At 40.4% G+C, this 18,710-nt stretch overlaps 2 protein-coding genes across 6 annotated transcripts in view; one reads left to right on the forward strand and one right to left on the reverse strand.

Moving 5' to 3' along the window:
- PIG-U (phosphatidylinositol glycan anchor biosynthesis class U) overlaps positions 1-6,798 on the forward strand; it is a 37,732-nt gene extending 30,934 nt beyond the window's left edge. For 3 of the 4 annotated variants that reach the window (XM_070086780.1, XM_070086782.1, XM_070086781.1), the window contains 2 exons: positions 4,580-4,722; positions 6,079-6,798. In XM_070086780.1, the coding sequence (XP_069942881.1) occupies positions 4,580-4,722; positions 6,079-6,189 (254 nt within the window). In that variant the 3' untranslated portion in view covers positions 6,190-6,798. Of the gene's footprint in view, positions 1-86; positions 673-4,579; positions 4,723-6,078 lie in introns of those variants that run through there. The other variant, XM_070086783.1, reaches the window with a different exon arrangement.
- A 7,565-nt stretch (positions 6,799-14,363) lies between these two features.
- The window catches only part of IntS4 (integrator complex subunit 4), a 35,720-nt gene continuing 31,373 nt past the window's right edge, over positions 14,364-18,710 (reverse strand). For both annotated transcript variants that reach the window (XM_053776255.2, XM_053776257.2), the window contains one exon: positions 14,364-17,037. In XM_053776255.2, coding sequence (XP_053632230.1) covers positions 15,940-17,037 — 1,098 coding nt within the window. In that variant the 3' untranslated portion in view covers positions 14,364-15,939. The remainder of the gene's footprint in view (positions 17,038-18,710) is intronic.

Here is an 18,710-nt window from a genome sequence, read left to right on the forward strand (position 1 = left end):
CCAAATAGGTGAATAGATATATTAACATGTACTGATGCCATTATCATTTGTGCATGTAAGTACTATGGGTATATCACTTTTTTCAGAGCAACAATGAAGAATAAAAGAGTGAAAGGAAATTAAAAGAATATTTGCATGAGCAAGTATTGTGGAACCACTGAGTTAGAGGCTACTGAATTATTATTTAAAGGAAAAGGATACAGATTGAGGGATTTAGGGGAGATTGAAAGTAGATGTAAGAACTGAGCCATTGATAAGAATTACCATATATTATTGGCCATAAGTTGCACTCAGCCAAAGACAAGGGGCTATACTTTATCTCAATCAGATTTTTGCTTAACCCCTGCACAAGATGCAGGGGTTATATTTTTAGGCTTCACAGATGGGAATAAATTATTTTTTTCTACATTAGTAGTCAATACATATTGTTTTCATATCATGTAAGCTCAGCGGTAAGCCTACTATCCCATTATTATTATTATAAAAAAAAAAGCGCTAAACCTACAAGGGTCATACAGTGCAGCCTATTAGCTCATGCTAGGCAGACTCTTCTCAGATCCAGCTCTTGGAATCTATAATAGTTTCAGTGAGTGGCAGGTACAAAACAGAGCTGGATATACAATAATGATAGTGTGTGATTTTTAAAATTCAATACTCGGGTTTAGTATTAAATTATAATAATAATATATTTCAGTAAAATTTTATTGTACCTTATTATTATTATTATTTTATTTTTATTATCACACTGGCCGATTCCCACCAAGGCAGGGTGGCCCGAAAAAGAAAAACTTTCACCATCATTCACTCCATCACTGTCTTGCCAGAAGGGTGCTTTACACTACAGTTTTTAAACTGCAACATTAACACCCCTCCTTCAGAGTGCAGGCACTGTACTTCCCATCTCCAGGACTCAAGTCCGGCCTGCCGGTTTCCCTGAATCCCTTCATAAATGTTACTTTGCTCACACTCCAACAGCACGTCAAGTATTAAAAACCATTTGTCTCCATTCACTCCTATCAAACACGCTCACGCATGCCTGCTGGAAGTCCAAGCCCCTCGCACATAAAACCTCCTTTACCCCCTCCCTCCAACCTTTCCTAGGCCGACCCCTACCCCGCCTTCCTTCCACTACAGACTGATACACTCTTGAAGTCATTCTGTTTCGCTCCATTCTCTCTACATGTCCGAACAACCCTTCCTCAGCCCTCTGGACAACAGTTTTGGTAATCCCGCACCTCCTCCTAACTTCCAAACTACGAATTCTCTGCATTATATTCACACCACACATTGCCCTCAGAGATGACATCTCCACTGCCTCCAGCCTTCTCCTCGCTGCAACATTCATCCACACTTCACACCCATATAAGAGCGTTGGTAAAACTATACTCTCATACATTCCCCTCTTTGCCTCCAAGGACAAAGTTCTTTGTCTCCACAGACTCCTAAGTGCACCACTCACTCTTTTTCCCTCATCAATTCTATGATTCACCTCATCTTTCATAGACCCATCCGCTGACACGTCCACTCCCAAATATCTGAATATGTTCACCTCCTCCATACTCTCTCCCTCCAATCTGATATCCAATCTTTCATCACCTAATCTTATCCTCATAACCTTACTCTTTCCTGTATTCACCTTTAATTTTCTTCTTTTGCACACCCTACCAAATTCATCCACCAATCTCTGCAACTTCTCTTCAGAATCTCCCAAGAGCACAGTGTCATCAGCAAAGAGCAGCTGTGACAACTCCCACTTTGTGTGTGATTCTTTATCTTTTAACTCCACGCCTCTTGCCAAGACCCTCGCATTTACTTCTCTTACAACCCCATCTATAAATATATTAAACAACCACGGTGACATCACACATCCTTGTCTAAGGCCTACTTTTACTGGGAAAAAATTTCCCTCTTTCCTACATACTCTAACTTGAGCCTCACTATCCTCGTAAAAACTCTTCACTGCTTTCAGTAACCTACCTCCTACACCATACACTTGCAACATCTGCCACATTGCCCCCCTATCCACCCTGTCATACGCCTTTTCCAAATCCATAATGCCACAAAGACCTCTTTAGCCTTATCTAAATACTGTTCACTTATATGTTTCACTGTAAACACCTGGTCCACACACCCCCTACCTTTCCTAAAGCCTCCTTGTTCATCTGCTATCCTATTCTCCGTCTTACTCTTAATTCTTTCAATTATAACTCTACCATACACTTTACCAGGTATACTCAACAGACTTATCCCCCTATAATTTTTGCACTCTCTTTTATCCCCTTTGCCTTTATACAAAGGAACTATGCATGCTCTCTGCCAATCCCTAGGTACCTTACCCTCTTCCATACATTTATTAAATAATTGCACCAACCACTCCAAAACTATATCCCCACCTGCTTTTAACATTTCTATCTTTATCCCATCAATCCCGGCTGCCTTACCCCCTTTCATTTTACCTACTGCCTCACGAACTTCCCCCACACTCACAACTGGCTCTTCCTCACTCCTACAAGATGTTATTCCTCCTTGCCCTATACACGAAATCACAGCTTCCCTATCTTCATCAACATTTAACATTATTATTATTATAATCAAAAAGAAGCGCTAAGCCACAAGGACTATACAGCTCAACATTTAACAATTCCTCAAAATATTCCCTCCATCTTCCCAATACCTCTAACTCTCCATTTAATAACTCTCCTCTCCTATTTTTTAACTGACAAATCCATTTGTTCTCTAGGCTTTCTTAACCCTTTGAGGGTCGACAGGCCCTCTCCGAAACTCGTTCTCAGGGTCGGCCAAATTTAAAAAAAAAAAAAAAATTATTTTCTCTTATAAAAAGATAGAGAATCTTTTCCCGATCATAAAGACACCAAAAGTTTGAAATTTGATAGAAAACTTACGGAATTATGCTCTCGCAAAGTTAGCGGTCTCGGCGATGTTTACACATCGGCGATTTTGCCCACTTTGAGCCCCATTTTTGGCCAATTTCACTGTACTAGTCGACAAAAAACATGAATATTTCGCTAGAACTCCATTTTTTCTATCGAATGGGTGCAAGAAACCACTCATTTATGAAATTCAACTATCCAGTACAGTGGTCAGAATTTAGCAATTTTGCCAATTTCACACAAATTTCAAAAGATGCCAATTTCCGAATAGGGTCCAGAATAAACAAGAAAGACATTCCTGGCACTAAAATGACATTTCCTCTAGTCATTAGTCATGTCTCAAGGCCCCTCTTATATTCTTTTGCTTTCCACTTTGAATTTTTATTTTCACAAAAAATATAAGATTTACTGTTATGCAGACTACTGCATTAGTGTAAAAAATGGTATAAATATTATTGGTGCACTTGTGAAAGAATATTAGACTCACCAGTTTACGTGTATTGCACGCTTGGCACGATTTGTTTACTTTTGAAGTTTGGTAAAAATCGAACATTTCTGCTACTTTGAGCTCAATTTCAAGGCACCTTTCTTTGTAAAACCAGTCAAAATCATCTCAATTTCTGTAATATGTCTTCCATTCTATAAAATGAGACCAAGAAAACTAGAATACAACAATAAATACCATACGAAAATACACTGCAAAGTCGCTGATTTATTAAAAAAAAATGGTCAAAGTTTTTTTTTTCTCATTATGCACTGTGTGCTGCAGGATTTTTTTTTAGACTGTGCACACTGACCACATAGACCCATTCTTTCATATGAAGGCCTACCAGCTTTCTCCCACTAGATTTGAGGCCGCTAGAATTTATGAGTACTAGTACGTCAAAAACCCCTACGCGTAAGACGTACTAGTACGACGAAAACCCTCAAAGGGTTAAGTTGTTAATCTCACTCCAAAACTTTTTCTTATTTTCAACAAAATTTGTTGATAACATCTCACCCACTCTCTCATTTGCTCTCTTTTTACATTGCTTCACCACTCTCTTAACCTCTCTCTTTTTCTCCATATACTCTTCCCTCCTTGCATCACTTCTACTTTGTAAAAACTTCTCATATGCTAACTTTTTCTCCCTTACTACTCTCTTTACATCATCATTCCACCAATCGCTCCTCTTCCCTCCTGCACCCACTTTCCTGTAGCCACAAACTTCTGCTGAACACTCTAACACTACATTTTTAAACCTACCCCATACCTCTTCGACCCCATTGCCTATGCTCTCATTAGCCCATCTATCCTCCAATAGCTGTTTATATCTTACCCTAACTGCCTCCTCTTTTAGTTTATAAACCTTCACCTCTCTCTTCCCTGATGCTTCTATTCTCCTTGTATCCCATCTACCTTTTACTCTCAGTGTAGCTACAACTAGAAAGTGATCTGATATATCTGTGGCCCCTCTATAAACATGTACATCCTGAAGTCTACTCGACAGTCTTTTATCTACCAATACATAATCCAACAAACTACTGTCATTTCACCCTACATCATATCTTGTATACTTATTTATCCTCTTTTTCGTAAAATATGTATTACCTATAACTATATTATTATTATATATTATTATTATATACGGAAAACTTCCAAAAATTTAAAACTGTAATCAAGTCCTTACACTTTTGTTTTTCACCAGTTATGCGGCAGACATTCATTGTTGGGTGTATGTTTGTGGCAACATCTGTCCTGGGACCAATTATGTACAACCTGTGGATTTTCAATGGATCAGCTAATGCCAATTTTTACTTTGCCGTTACTCTGGCTTTCAACACTGCACAGGTAAACTGTAGTTAATACCACCAATTAAATGCTGCCTATGTCATATTGGAAGTAGCTAATTTTAAAGAATTACATTTGTTTGTAATGTTTTACAGTGGAACCTCAAAAATCGAACTTGATCCGTTCCAGGAGCTAGTTCTAAATTCGAAAAGTCTGAAATTCGAAGCAATATTACCGTAAGAAATAATGGAAATACAATTAATCCGTTCCAGAAACCCAAAAATATTCACACAAAAAATACATTTTATAGAGATTAATTACAGTTTTACATACAACAAATATTATAGTTTTTAATTATGTATAGTAATACATATAAAATAACATTTTTACTTACCTTTATTGAAGATTGGTGATGGCATCTGGAAGATAAGGAGGAGGAGAGAGGGAGTTGGGGTTAGTGTTTGGAAGGAGAGTCCCCCTCCATGAGGACTTCAGGTAAAGCCCTCTCTGGGGTTACTTCCCTTCTCTGTCTTTTAATGCCACTAGAACCAGCTTGAGAGTCACTGGACCCCTGTCTCACAAAATAACTGTCCACAGTCCTCTGTTTCTGGTGCCTCTCTAACATTTCCCTAAAATGGGACATGGTCCTGTCAGTGAACTTGTTGCAAAGATGGCTTGTTTCAGCTTGCTCAGGGTGGTACTTCTGCACAAACATTTGGACATCATTCCATTTGGCACAAATCTCCTTAATCTTGGAAGAAGGCACCTCATCCACTTCCTATATTAACACCTTTCGCAACATCAGCTTCCTTGATTTGTTCTTTCTTTGACAGGATAGAACCGATGGTCGACTTGTTTTTCCCATACATCCTGGCAAGCTCAACAAGTCTCACACCACTCTCATACTTCTGTATTATTTTCTTCTTCACATCTATGGTGTTTCTCACTTTCTTTACCACAGGGGTACCACTAGCAAGTTTCTTTGGGCCCATGGCAACTTATTTCACAGTCCCACAAGCACTAAACACAACGAAATAATCGTAAAATGCGTGAATGAGAGCGCAGGTTAGTGTTCACTCAAGCATAAACAAAGCTAGACTGCTCACGGCGCCTGCGCGGGGATGTGGACAGAGTGGGCGGCAGACAGGTCCTGTACCCGGCGGTCCGAAAATAGGGGCGCGTTCGATAATAGGGACACAGTTTGTCCGAAAAAATGGTCCTGTTTTCGAAACGTTCGATTTTTGAGGTTCCACTGCATCTTGCATTACATTTTTTTATTGTATTATATGTGTTAAAGGAAACTACTAGGATATTACTTTTGCACACTAAAAATTGGTTTCCCATCTGTAAATGGGCTATCTTGATGTTTAAAGAACAGTATGCTAACTCTAGTTCTGTATATTACTTATGTTTCAGATTTTCCTTGTTACTGATCTTCTGTTTGCTCATGTAAAGCGAGAATATCACCTCTTCCATGGCTCCAAGATGGAGGTTAATGGAATACCAGCCAGACTAACACTACAGTGATCCACTGAGTGCGTGAATGGAAGTGAAATAATAGATACATTTTCAACATTAAGTGTTTTGTTTAACATTGATTTCAAGTACACATTTAAGGAAAGCGTGGCAAGTATTAAGACTAGTGGAAAGGAAATTTAATATGCATTGAAAGTTCTATTTCATAATTCAGGTGAATTGAATTTATGGGGAAAGGAAAATTATATACTCTGATAAATAATGCATCATTCCAAGCTAGGTGGACCAATGATAAATCAAGTATAAACCCTCCTCACTTAATCTGTTTTGGTGAAAATTGCTACAGGTGATGGCTGATTGCCACAGAATATCTTGTTGTATTAGCTTCATATGCCCTATAGGTTAGAAGTTATGGTCAGGTATTTTCATGTGTACATAGTTCATTTCCTATGGGACATGTTACCAAAGATAATTATTATTATTTTTACAAGATAAATAGTTTTTACAACAAAGTTAAATGACATTTAATAGTACACTTGGAAAGCCCTTGGTTATGCAGAGGATTTTGGGCAAAGGTGTAAACATGCCCCCTTAATTAATATCAGTTGCCAAGTTTGTGTATAGACATTCTTTTCAGAAATAAATGAGTTTAAAAATAAATGGGTATAAATTTTGTGCCTTGACATAAAAAAAAAAAAGGGTACAAGTAGGGCACTCAGTGAGCATAACTTGGCCACTTAGTGAGTCTGAGCAGACCTGGTAGTACAATGGTAAAGTATATTGATTATATAAATAAGACACAATGTGAGTTATGGCATTTTATTGTGAAGACCCTTTCATGTTTAGCTCCTAACTTGATATTATAAAGTCCCTTGTTCACTAGGGACTTTATAATGTCCCTGGTGGAAAAAATGCCATATTATTATAATCAAGTTAGTTAGGAGCTAAACATGAAAGGGTCATAAAGTGCTGCATAAAATACCGTAACTGCCCATTTACCTATTTCAACTACCCAATAAAATGATCAGAAATTGGTAATTTGGTCACTTTCATACAAAATTAAAAAACTGCCAATTTAACCCTTAAATCGTCCAAACGTAGAACTATGTTCATGTACTTACTGCTCCGAACATAGATCTATTTTATTTTATATGCTTTCAGATGTAAAAAAAAAAAAAAAAAGTAGATCTATGTTTGGACAGTTTAAAGGTTAAAAAATAGGGTCCAAAATAAGCACTGTAGACATTCCTGTCACTAAAAAAACATTTCCTCTGTTCCTTAGTCATGTCTCCCAGGCCCCTCTTATATTACACTTGCTTTCCATTTTGAATTTTTATTCACACAAAAAATAGATTTACTGTTATGCAGACTACTGCGTTATCATAATAATTGTATAAATAATGTCGGTGCATTCCTAAATGTGTATTAGACTGGCCAGTTGGATGCATATTGGACAAGTGATGTCATTTATGTGTGTACCCTGGAATATTGGCAAAAAATCTAATATTTCTGCTACTTTCAGTCCTGAAACTAATCAAAATCATCCGTATTTCTGTAATATACCTTCCATTCTATCAAACAGGACCATTATTATTATTATAATCAAAAAATGACAAAAAAACGACCAGTAACCTATGCTCGGGTTTTAAAAGAATGGTTTGTTACCCAGCAAAAGTTATTTAAAGTTTTTAGCGGGGCGGAAGGGGGGTAACTATTGCAGCAAAAAAAGGGCGAAATGGAACACCTCGATAGGAAAAGGTTTGGTCATGTACTGCTGACCGGGGCGGCAATTTTGCCTGTTCATTGCCCTGTTTCGACATGACCCCGGGACCCAACAAAAACCTATCTTTATGTTTGGTAGAAAATCGGCGTAAAAGGGGGGGAAACCGGAGAACTAGGGGGTGAGATGTATCAAAATTTTCGTATAGCCTGTAAGGGACTAAGGGGTCTGAACTACTCAAATGATGACACAGGCATAGATGCGTTCCGAATAAAATGCTGCAAGAATGGCATACAGTTCAGCAGTAAAATGCTAGCTGAAGGATTTGAAATGCCCCTGCGGCGCGTCGGAAACCTTCCGAATCCGGCCCGTCTGAAAACTTAGAAAAAATCTGTGTACACAGCGGTGGCATTTAAATTAGGTGATCCAAAAAAAAGGGGGGGAAGGGACCGTGGCAGTTGACTTTTGAGCGGGGAAAGGGAAAACAGGCCGAAAAGCTGGAACTTCCCAGGGGGAAAAAGGGAAAATTTAAAATGCTACCCGGGAAAATATAAGGTGGTAACTGAAGGGAAGACAAAAAGGGGGGAAAGTGGCGAAGAAAGGGCCCAAAACAAAAGGGTGACCCAATAAAGAATGTCTACTGATAACGGTGACCATTCTATAAATGGAAGGATTGTGTAGATGGGGAGCGTGCATAATGGAAAGGGAATGGGCATCGGCGATCAGACAAAGGGTGGGAAAATTAAACTTTTGTATGGGGGCTCTCCCAAAAGGGGAAAGCGAAAAAACAAAACCCAAGCACGTAATCCGGTGATGGAAAATTGGCTAAAAGAGTAGCAGGAGGGGGCGTGGAAAAATCTGGTCATGTCGGTTTGGGAAAACGGGGGTAAATGTGGAAAACAGAGTTAAAAGATCAGCTCCCCGGAAAAAAAAAGGGGTTTTAAAGGTTTTCTTTGGGTGTGACAAGTTTTTTCAGAGGTAATGTGGAAGGGTTTCCCGGATAACCTCCGGGGGAAAGAAGGCCCCAAAAAATGATTTTATCACGTTGGGAAAACCCGGGGCCCTAGAATACAAAAAGGGTGGGAGATAACAGGCGTCTAGTGAAAAATTTGGCGGTTTTGGTACTTGAAAATTTAAACCCCTGTGGTGGCCCCAAATGGGCCGGGGACCCCTGCTGGGGAAAGGGAAAAATGCAATAAAATGACGGGCAAACGTGCACAAGCAATGGCGAAGGGGCATCCATAGAAATGATAAAATATTGGGTTTGGGAAAAACAGGGCCTCATTTTACGGAGAAAAGGTTTGGGAAAAACCCTCCCGAAAGGGCACCTTCAGCTTGGGCCGGGGCGGGAAGGGGGGCTTTTTGTTTTGAACACGGGGAAAAGTCTTCAGTTAAAAAACTTAAAGGGAAAGGGTGGTGGGGTTTCCTGGAGGGGCCCAAGAAATGGGCCTGGGCCCCAAAATTTTTACCTCCAAAATTGTCATATGCCTTCTCAAAAATCAAAAAAAAATGGCAATAACCCGGTGATTAACCAAAAGGGATTCTGCATCGTGTCAAAACGGGGAAAAGGGGGCTATGGTGGCGACCCCGAAAACCATATTGACTAAACGGGAAAACTTTTTTGTGTGTCTCTAAATACCCAATGGGGTCAATTTACAGGCGTTCCATCACTTTTCCCAAAATGCACTAAGGAAGGGGGTGGGACAAAAAAGGGGGGCATCACGTCCTGTGGTTTCCGGGTTTTCGGAAAAGAACAATGGCAATTTCCACAGCGGGAAGAAAATCCTTGGCCCCCAAAAAAGATTGAAAAAAGGGGTAAAGGGGCTACAAAGGGGTGGCCGATGTAAAAATTTGTAACATTCCGAAATATGAAATGGGTCAGGCCCAAGCCATTAAAACGGCAAGCTGGCGTTGCCTCCCGTTCTTGAAGTGTAAAAAGGGACATTATACTGTTCTTCTCTGAAAAAGAAAAAATCAAGGGTACTAACTCTCTGGGAGACTTTGAGAAAGAAACAAGGGGGATGATGGAGCCCTGGGGAAAAACGGGGCCAGGATTGTCCAAGTTCAAGGAACCCTCGAGAAGGGTTTTCCACATCAACACCAGCGACCGTAGAACGGGCCGGGGCGGGGGAAATATTTACCACTCCAAATTTTCCCCACTTTTTTTCCGGGGCTGCCTCATAGAAGAAGCGAAGGGGAAACATATCCCCAACAAGGGGCATTTAACTTCACGGATGAAAACCGCGGCGATCAGCCTTTTTGCTTAAAAAACAAGAAATTTTCAGCCGGGTTTTATTGTCGGGACCTGCCCCCAAAAAAGCCCTTTCCCAACGTACTGACACAAACAAGAAAAGGGACGCACTTCTGAGGAAGTTCCTGAGGGTTTTGGGGTATAGAATGGCTGCGGTTAAAATGGGCGTCGAGAAAAATGTGTAAGGGGCTCTAATGGAGGGTGGGAAAGGGAAACCCCACTAAAAGGGGGTGGTATGAGTAAAATCCCCAATTTTCCCCGATCAGAAAATTTCCAGCGAGGGGTTTTTTTGGGAAAGGGAGTGAAATAGGAAGGAGTGGGGAAAGATCGGGAAAAAAGATCGCTGTCATGAAAAATCGTTGAAAGAACCCGGTGAAGTCTAGTGCAGTGGAAGGGAAAGGAGCTGATGGTCGATGCAAAGAAGTATGGTCCCAAAGGGTCAAAAAGGGTGGGAGTACCCCTATTTAAAACATGGAGGGGGGAGGCGAGAAAAGCCTCCCAAATGGATCCCGTAGTCCTTTGGGCCCCCGAGGAAATGGTGGGGGTTAAAATCACCAAATAACAGAAGTGGTGGTTTGGGAAGGATGAAACAAGGCAAAGTCTGGGATGAAAAAAGCTTGAGAAGGAGAGAATAAAGAACATTTGTAGCCAAAATTCAAAAAGGAAACAGGGGGGGTGTAATGGGGGAGGTAGGGCAAATGGGTTTACGATCGAATATCATTTGCGTAAAAAAGGGCACTTTCATTAAAAAGGGCCCATCTGGGAAAAGGTTAAAAACCTTTATAGCCTGAGATGGGGTTGGAAAACAGCAGAGTGTAATTTTTGGTTCTTGTAAAAAGCACCAACGGAAAAACCCAAAACAACATCTGGGAAACTCACCCCATTCCGGGTGGGGTTTCCACTGTAAATGAGCCGATTGGCGATGGGAAAAAAATACCGGGGAAACTGTGGTAAAAGGGACCTACGGACTAGGGGGTTTGAAAAATCAACGGGGGTGGCATTGGAAGGCGTTCAAAATAGCGAAGGCGGGCGTTCGGGGTGGGGTTGTGAAAAATGGAGGAGAGGGGGAGAAGGAACAGGAAGGGAGATCGGTTCCCTTGAAGGTTTAGTCTCTGCAATATATTCTGAAATAGCTTCCGGTTGACTGCAAGATGTATTAGAATGGTCGTCGGCACCACAGACTGGGCATTCGGCCATAGATCTGCAATATTTCGCTGGGTGACCAAAACGCCAGCAATTTCTACATTGTTGCGGTGTAGGTATCACCTTTCGAACTTGTAACCGATGTCCCGCGACATATACAGAGGACGGGAGTTCTCGGCTGTCAAAAGTTAAACGAGCCATATTGCAAGGGTAACGTCTCCGCCCCCGGGCAGGAAGGACATAAGTGTCTACTTTGAGGATTGGGAGATCCTGGAGTTCCAGCTGTTCAAAAATGTCATTGCCACATGACTGGAAATTCTGTTGGACTATGGTATGGGGCAGAATGACAGTACCACTACAAGAATTGAGAGAAAGATGTTTTTCAATAGTGATAGGAGTAGTATCGATATTCGAAAGGAGAGAAAGATCATGAGCTTGGGTAGCATTCTGGACAGTGACGATGCGCATACCGCTCTTGAGAGCATGAAATGAAATATCTCTACCAACATGACGCAGGAGAGCTTTGCCAATACTATGGTCAGAAAGGTAGGCAGAAGAAGAAGTCGGTCTTAAAGTAAAGAATTTAGTCCATTGTGTGGTCCGAAACTGAGCGTGGAGAGGGAGTGCTTGACGTGTCGGTCTTTTCCGAGTAGAATGGGAAGGTAACGAAGAAGCATCATCAGGAGATTGACGTTGTCGTTTAGGAGTAGGACCGGAGTTGGTCCGGCGTGAAATGGGCGGGCGATTCGAAAATTGCCGTACCGTAGAGGGAGAAGCCGGAAGCATAGTCAAAGGAGAGCGGAGTTCAGACAAATCGAAGGAGTCAGTCGAAGCCCCGGTACCTGAAGCGGGTGAGGAAACAGCACCAGCAAGAGGTACAGGGGCATCAGGAGTGTCCGAAGAGTGATCTAAACACAAGGCAGGGTCAGAATGGGGTGCGGTATCAAGAAGGGGCCCGGGGGTAGTGGGTTCATGGACTAGGGCTGCCATGGTTAGGTTACTCCTTTGCTTTTTGTTTTTAAGAAAAAAAAAAAGAAAGAAGAAAAGAAAATAAAAATAAAAAAAAAGAATAAAAAAAGGGGGGAGCGGGGAGGAATAGTTCCCAGGAGGAATGAAAGGGCCGGAAATCTCCCTCCGCGCCCAAGAGGACCTCAACACCGCTAGTAGCGCAGATGCAGCATGGAACCCGTGCCATACCCTACCCTTCATGCCAGTAAACCAGCAATCCGGGATAGCAACCTCACATCTGCCGAGCTACCTCGGTGGACAAAAGAGAGGGCGGCCGGATATCCGCCACAAAGCATACCTCCTTCGGCCACCACCCCCGGAATCCGAAAGGTGGCTTCCAGAGATACACCCGTCGCCCGAAAGACACCCAAAGCTACTCCGGGATACAGGAGAGGGATCGGGACATCCCCAGGCAATCCAGATTCCACGGCAAACTACGCCACCACCAAGAACCTCAACGGAATGGGATGGACCCCGGTGTCCTTTCCCCTACCTAGGAACTAGCGCGCCTGTGGGAGAAATCCCAAAGGCCAAAAAGAGGAAGGGCAAAAGGGAGGGGTGGGGAGGAGGAGGAATGGAAAAAGGGGAGGATGGGATAGGGGAGGGGAGAATGGGGGGTAATTAGGTTTGGTCTGAGGAAGAAGACCGACAGGGCTAATTCCTCAGACCAAGAGCCTCTTCACCATGCCAAGGAGCCCCCCTTGAAGAGGTCAAACAGGACCAAGAAACTGAGAATATAATCATATGGGAATACACCACAAAGTCACTGTTTTAAATCAAAATTTAGCACTTCATTTTTTATTATAATTTAAACCAAAAATATGGTTGCAGCTTTTTTCCTCATGTACTGTGTGCTGCAGGATTATTTTTTTATATGGTGCACACTTACCGCATAGACCCATTCTCTCATACCTAGGCCCAAATTTACCGCTCACAGCTTATATGAGTTGAACTCATGACACAGTACTATGGGACTGACACCAAAGGATTAAATTGCTACTGGGATCAGCGAGGTTGGGTGTAAGACTGGGAATAAGAACAAAAACAATTTCTATCAATACTATGGAAGAGGAATAAATAGAGATCTGTACACAAGAGAGTATGACTGGGAAGGTCTAGACATGTTGGAATATCAGTATTCAAGGTATGGAAAGTAAAAATCACTAATAAAAGCAGTAGCATACGTAAAGACAAAATTAAGGATTGCTTGGCAATTAAAGGGACTTGAAGGAGAAACAAAGAACAAATTGTATACCACTTGTCCAAATACATGCTGTATAGCCCTTGTGGCTTAGTGCTTCTTTTTTATTATAATAATAATAATAATTGTCCAAATACATAGGCTGCAGTACAGTACAGTATAGCAAAGAACGAACTGAAATTTAAGAAATGAGGAATCATATACTACTTACCTCTTACTGGATGTTGAAGAGTCAGCTACTTCAAGGAACACTTCTCTCTCACTAGAAGGTGACGTTCTCCTTCATGTATCCCTTATCACTTACTGGATGTTGAGGTCATCTGCTTCATGTAGCCCTTATCTCTTACTAGATATTGATGTCATCTGCTTCACGTAGCCCTTATCACTTACTGGATATTGAAGTCATCTGCTTCATGTAGCCCTTATCACTTATTGGACATTGAAGTTATCTGCCTAATATACATATAATACTTATCTCTTCCTGCATGTTAAAATTATTTGCCTCATATAGCAGTCTCCAATTTGAATATGAAATAGTTCACTTTCTGGTAATACATAGTTTAATAGTTACAGTAAATGTAATTATTATTATTCAGTGTTCACCAAAAGCCCTAAACCAATATTGTTCATTCAGCCCTAAACAAATTATTATTATAATCATAACTAAGCACTAAACCCACAAGGGTCAGCCCTAAACACACACACACAAAAAAGTGATAAATGTTGTATATTATGTATTACTGGGCTAGATGATACGTACTCAACAATGACATCATCACATATTGGTAAATATAAAAGGTCTACATAACAGAATGCTTCTAATGTTGATAATTTCAGGTTGAGTGCTGTACCAAACTGTACCTCAGCTCAAATTATTTGTGGTTAGATTTCACATTATAGAACTGGTTTAAAATTTTATTATGCATAATTACTAACTTAAAATATACATTTCTAAGATATTCATATAAATGGTTTCTTTAAGCTATTTATATCAAGAGATTTAAAAAATATATTATCACAGAAATTACACATCTATGGAACAGTTCAAAAAACCCCATCTAATTTTTTTTTTTTAAGGACATATCAAGAATTCCTTTCAAAAAATAAAGAACATTAAAGGACTGGTAAAGTCAATTCTGTTCAAGTTCCATGAACCATCTAGGCATGTGTGGTTTACTTTAATCAGGGAAAAGTGTTAAACCCATATGGGTCATATAGCACCTGAAGAATGGAAAGCATTTAGGTTCAGCCCAAGGAAGGGAGGAGAAGTTCAGTTTCCTGGATCACAAGCCCCCCACTAGCATTAAGTCACCTCCCATGAGAAGCCATCTAGGCAAACAACCTGCCAACAGACCTATCATATCAGTACATACATTATGGTAATGGACCTGCATTACTGTATTTTCTCTACATCATATACTGTGCAAGCCCCAAGCTTCAGCTGACTACCCAATTTAGTACAGAAGGCATCACATAGAAAACACTATCTGATTTTGTTACCACTCCAAGCCAGAAGATGGTGACAGATATGGCACTAAGTTGTGCTTAAGAGGAAAAAAATTTCAGCGTGTTTAGCTGAAACAGCAGAAATTGTGATATGGAATCAAGAGGACACTATTGTTGTTTATGTATAACACTTAAATGACCTCTTACATTGCTTAGCGACATGATAGTATTATACAAGTCTAGAAATACCTCTAGTGTTTTATAAAGTCTTATCACTCAGCCTTCTACTTCTAGAGCTAGTAGATGAGTTGATTCCACTGTTAACTACCCAACAGCTGACAAACCTAAGTACTTCCTATCTGCAACCTCCCTATGTTGACTGTTCCTTATCAGACCGCCAACTTGAAACTGAGGATGTAAAATTGATGGAGACCATGAGCGAGTGCAGGTACACACAAGGTACAGATGACGAACCGGGCAAAAAAAAATGATAACAGTCCATTTACTAGCATAAAAGGTCTTCTGACAACTTGCTATTCCTAAATAATTCATGAAACCTTCCACAGACAGTAGTTTTTCATACCTTAAAACATTGCATTATAATCCAGTACTGTCAACACATCTCCTAACCTCAAACTCTTTTTAACTTAATATTATTGAATATCCTAGGTAGTAGGTTGGTACACTTAGGTCACACTACACATACATGTACAAGCACATATATACATACACCCCTCTGAGTTTTCTATTTTCTTTCTAGTTCTTGTTCTTGTTTATTTCTTCTTATCTCCATGGGGAAGTGGAACAGAATTCTTCCTCAGTAAGCCATGCGTGTTGTAAGAGGCGACTAAAATGCTGGGAGCAAGGGGCTAGTAACCCCTTCTGTATAAATTACTAAATTTAAAAAGAGAAACTTTTGTTTTTCTTTTTGGGCCACCCTGCCTCGGTGGGATACGGCTGGTTTGTTGAAAGAATATTGAATATATGACAAAATGAACAATTTTAAACATACAATGATTCATATACTGGTTTTTATATTCCTTTTCTAATGGCTTTGGGCCAGACAAGAACCTTAACTGGTTTGACAAGTTGTATAATGGTAGCAGAATCATCAGTTTTAACAACACAATGTCTTCGTGCAGCCAGCACTTCCTGATCACTGAGATCCAGCACTAATGATAGTCCCACGTGACAAGCTTCTGACCATGATACCTGTGCAGACACTAACACAGTAGTCAAAAGCCTATAGGTGCCAGAACTGACTAAACGAAGGTGACTTTTAGGAGGAACTACAAGGTGTGTGGAGTGATCTGGGTAAGCTACACGGATACGTAATGTAGATGGGTCTGGGATATGAGATATTTCAGCATCAAGAGGTACTCCAACCACTAATCCTGCACTTAGTTTATGAATTGCATCAGAATCTGGCTGGGGTTCAATAATTTCTGCAGAACACATGCAGACTTGTGCAGGATTAAGTATAGGAGCTAGAGCTGGAACTGGATGAGTAAGGAGAAGTGGTTGTAGAATGCGAGCAACTGCACCAGGACGAGGTTCTTCCAACTGGCTCAATTCTTCAAACACAGCTTCCAAGAAGGAATCGGCACTTAATTTTTCATCGGTAAGATATCTGTGAAGAGCTTCAGTGTGCTCCAAGAAATTATCACACAGACCTAAAGCAGAACCAGTAGAACCATGTACAACGTACACTAACTGAAGGGCTAGAGTTCGCACTCGAAGATGTCTGATACTGGCCTCCTCTGCTGGACTTAAGTTCGTGAAAGCATGGCGTAATCGAAAAGTATTCTTTAAAAGCTGATCAACATTACTTTTCAAGGCACCACTTTGCTGCACAGAAAGGGAGGATGGTTTGAGCCAGTTTCTTGTTGACATTATCTTGCTAAACAACAACATACACTGTGTATACAAAGCAGCAAAATGAGCAGCCGGTGACAGTGCTGGATCAATATCTGCAAGCTTGACCAAATCAGAATGAACTGTCTGGTAGACAGTCAGACGTAGCTGTGTAGAGGACCGATCCAAATATGCAACCTTCTCCATGGATTCTTTGAGAAATCTAAGAGTATTTGTAGGGACGGTTTCCCCTCTTGGCTGCCATTCTTCTCCAAGCTGAAAAAAATGTCTATTTTTATGAACATAATAAACTAAGATAAAACTAGTACATGTCTAGCTTTTGAATAGGAGGATTTACATAATTTGTCTTCTGTGGTAAAGACAAAATTTCTTGTAACTATATCAAACCACTTTAGCAGAGACTGGTTAACGGTCCAAGTCGAACCGAAACGTCATCATAAAGTTTATTTGTCCTACATGCAGGTTGTGTATAAACCACTTTATCTATATTATATGCACTTACAAATTAATAAATTTAGTACAGGATAGCCTCTTATAATGCAATTTTTGTTGCAACCTGTTTCAGAAAGTGCAACAAAAAATTAAATAATGCTGGAAAAACTTGGTATTGTGCCTCACTTAACAACGGAGTTCCGTTCCTAAGACCACGTCGGTAAACGAATTTGTCACTAAGTGAGGAGCATACTATAATGGTAGTGGGTTTGTGTCAACCATCTTTGATATTGTTTTAATGTCACCTTTGCACCATTTATAACATTTCTGGTATATTTTTAAATGTTTATACTGTAGTGTACTATATACTGAAATAAAGAGAATAGAGGAAATCAGCTCTAATATACATTATTTAGGTACTGTATGAATACTGGTCAGAGAGCCCGTTGTAAGTCGGAGGAGTCGGTAAATAAGTATGTTGGTAAGTAAGGAGAGGCTGTATTGTAATCAACAGGATAGAGGAAATCAGCTCTGATATACATTATTTAGGTATGAATACTGGTCAGAGAGTCCGTCGTAAGTCCAAGTCGTCAGTAAACGGGTATGTTGCTAAGTGAGGAGAAGCTGTTAAAAAAAAATAATAATCAACCCTTCAACTGTGGGTCACATACCAGTAAGTTAGTGACTTACCAGTCCTCATAATTCACAATGCCTCCAAATTTGCCACTTGTGGCAAATTTGGAGACACTGTGAATTATGAGGCAAATTTGGAAGCACAAGTGGCAAAATTTGGGCCAAAACATTAGAGAATGGGTGCGTAGAGTACACAAAACAATTCTGCCCCTCAGAACACGATGGGAACAGCTACCCGTTTAGCTTTTGTGAACTATGGCTTGCAGACATGAATCCATCACTCCCACTACATTTAACAACTTACTGTTAAAACCTAGGGGCACTAACTATAAGGACAGTGATTCGAATGTGGAGTTCCATAGGTATGAAACAAAAGCGGGTGAGGGTTAACACCGGGAATGCCCATAATATTGCTTCAGACCTGGCCAACATACAGGTTACAATTCCAGCCCAAAAAATTTCATTGTGTCCAAAGCATTAATTCCTCCTATTGAAAAGAAAACAAATGCTCAGAAGAGATGTGTGTGAGATCACACCACGAGAAGACCCTGACAACACAAAGATACAAAATATATCTGTAAAGTCTTTAGACACAACACTATGCCTTCTTCTTTGTAAGTAGTGTAAATATGCTAGAAATGGCAAAAAAAATAGAGATAGAAACATGCTGAGGGTTAGCAGATGTATAAAACTACATTCTTTTGTGGAATTTTGTGGGGGCAAAAATTTTAGTACAACACCACTTGCTAAAACAAACACATACCAGTAAAATGTAAGTAAAAATAGAAAATATGAAAAGAAAAGCACTGGGTGCCATGCAGGAAGACCCTCTGAAGCAGTCAAGTGTTTCACAACATTAATGG

Source organism: Cherax quadricarinatus, chromosome 19 (genome assembly GCF_038502225.1).
Source record: "Cherax quadricarinatus isolate ZL_2023a chromosome 19, ASM3850222v1, whole genome shotgun sequence".
Lineage (NCBI taxonomy): Eukaryota > Metazoa > Arthropoda > Malacostraca > Decapoda > Parastacidae > Cherax > Cherax quadricarinatus.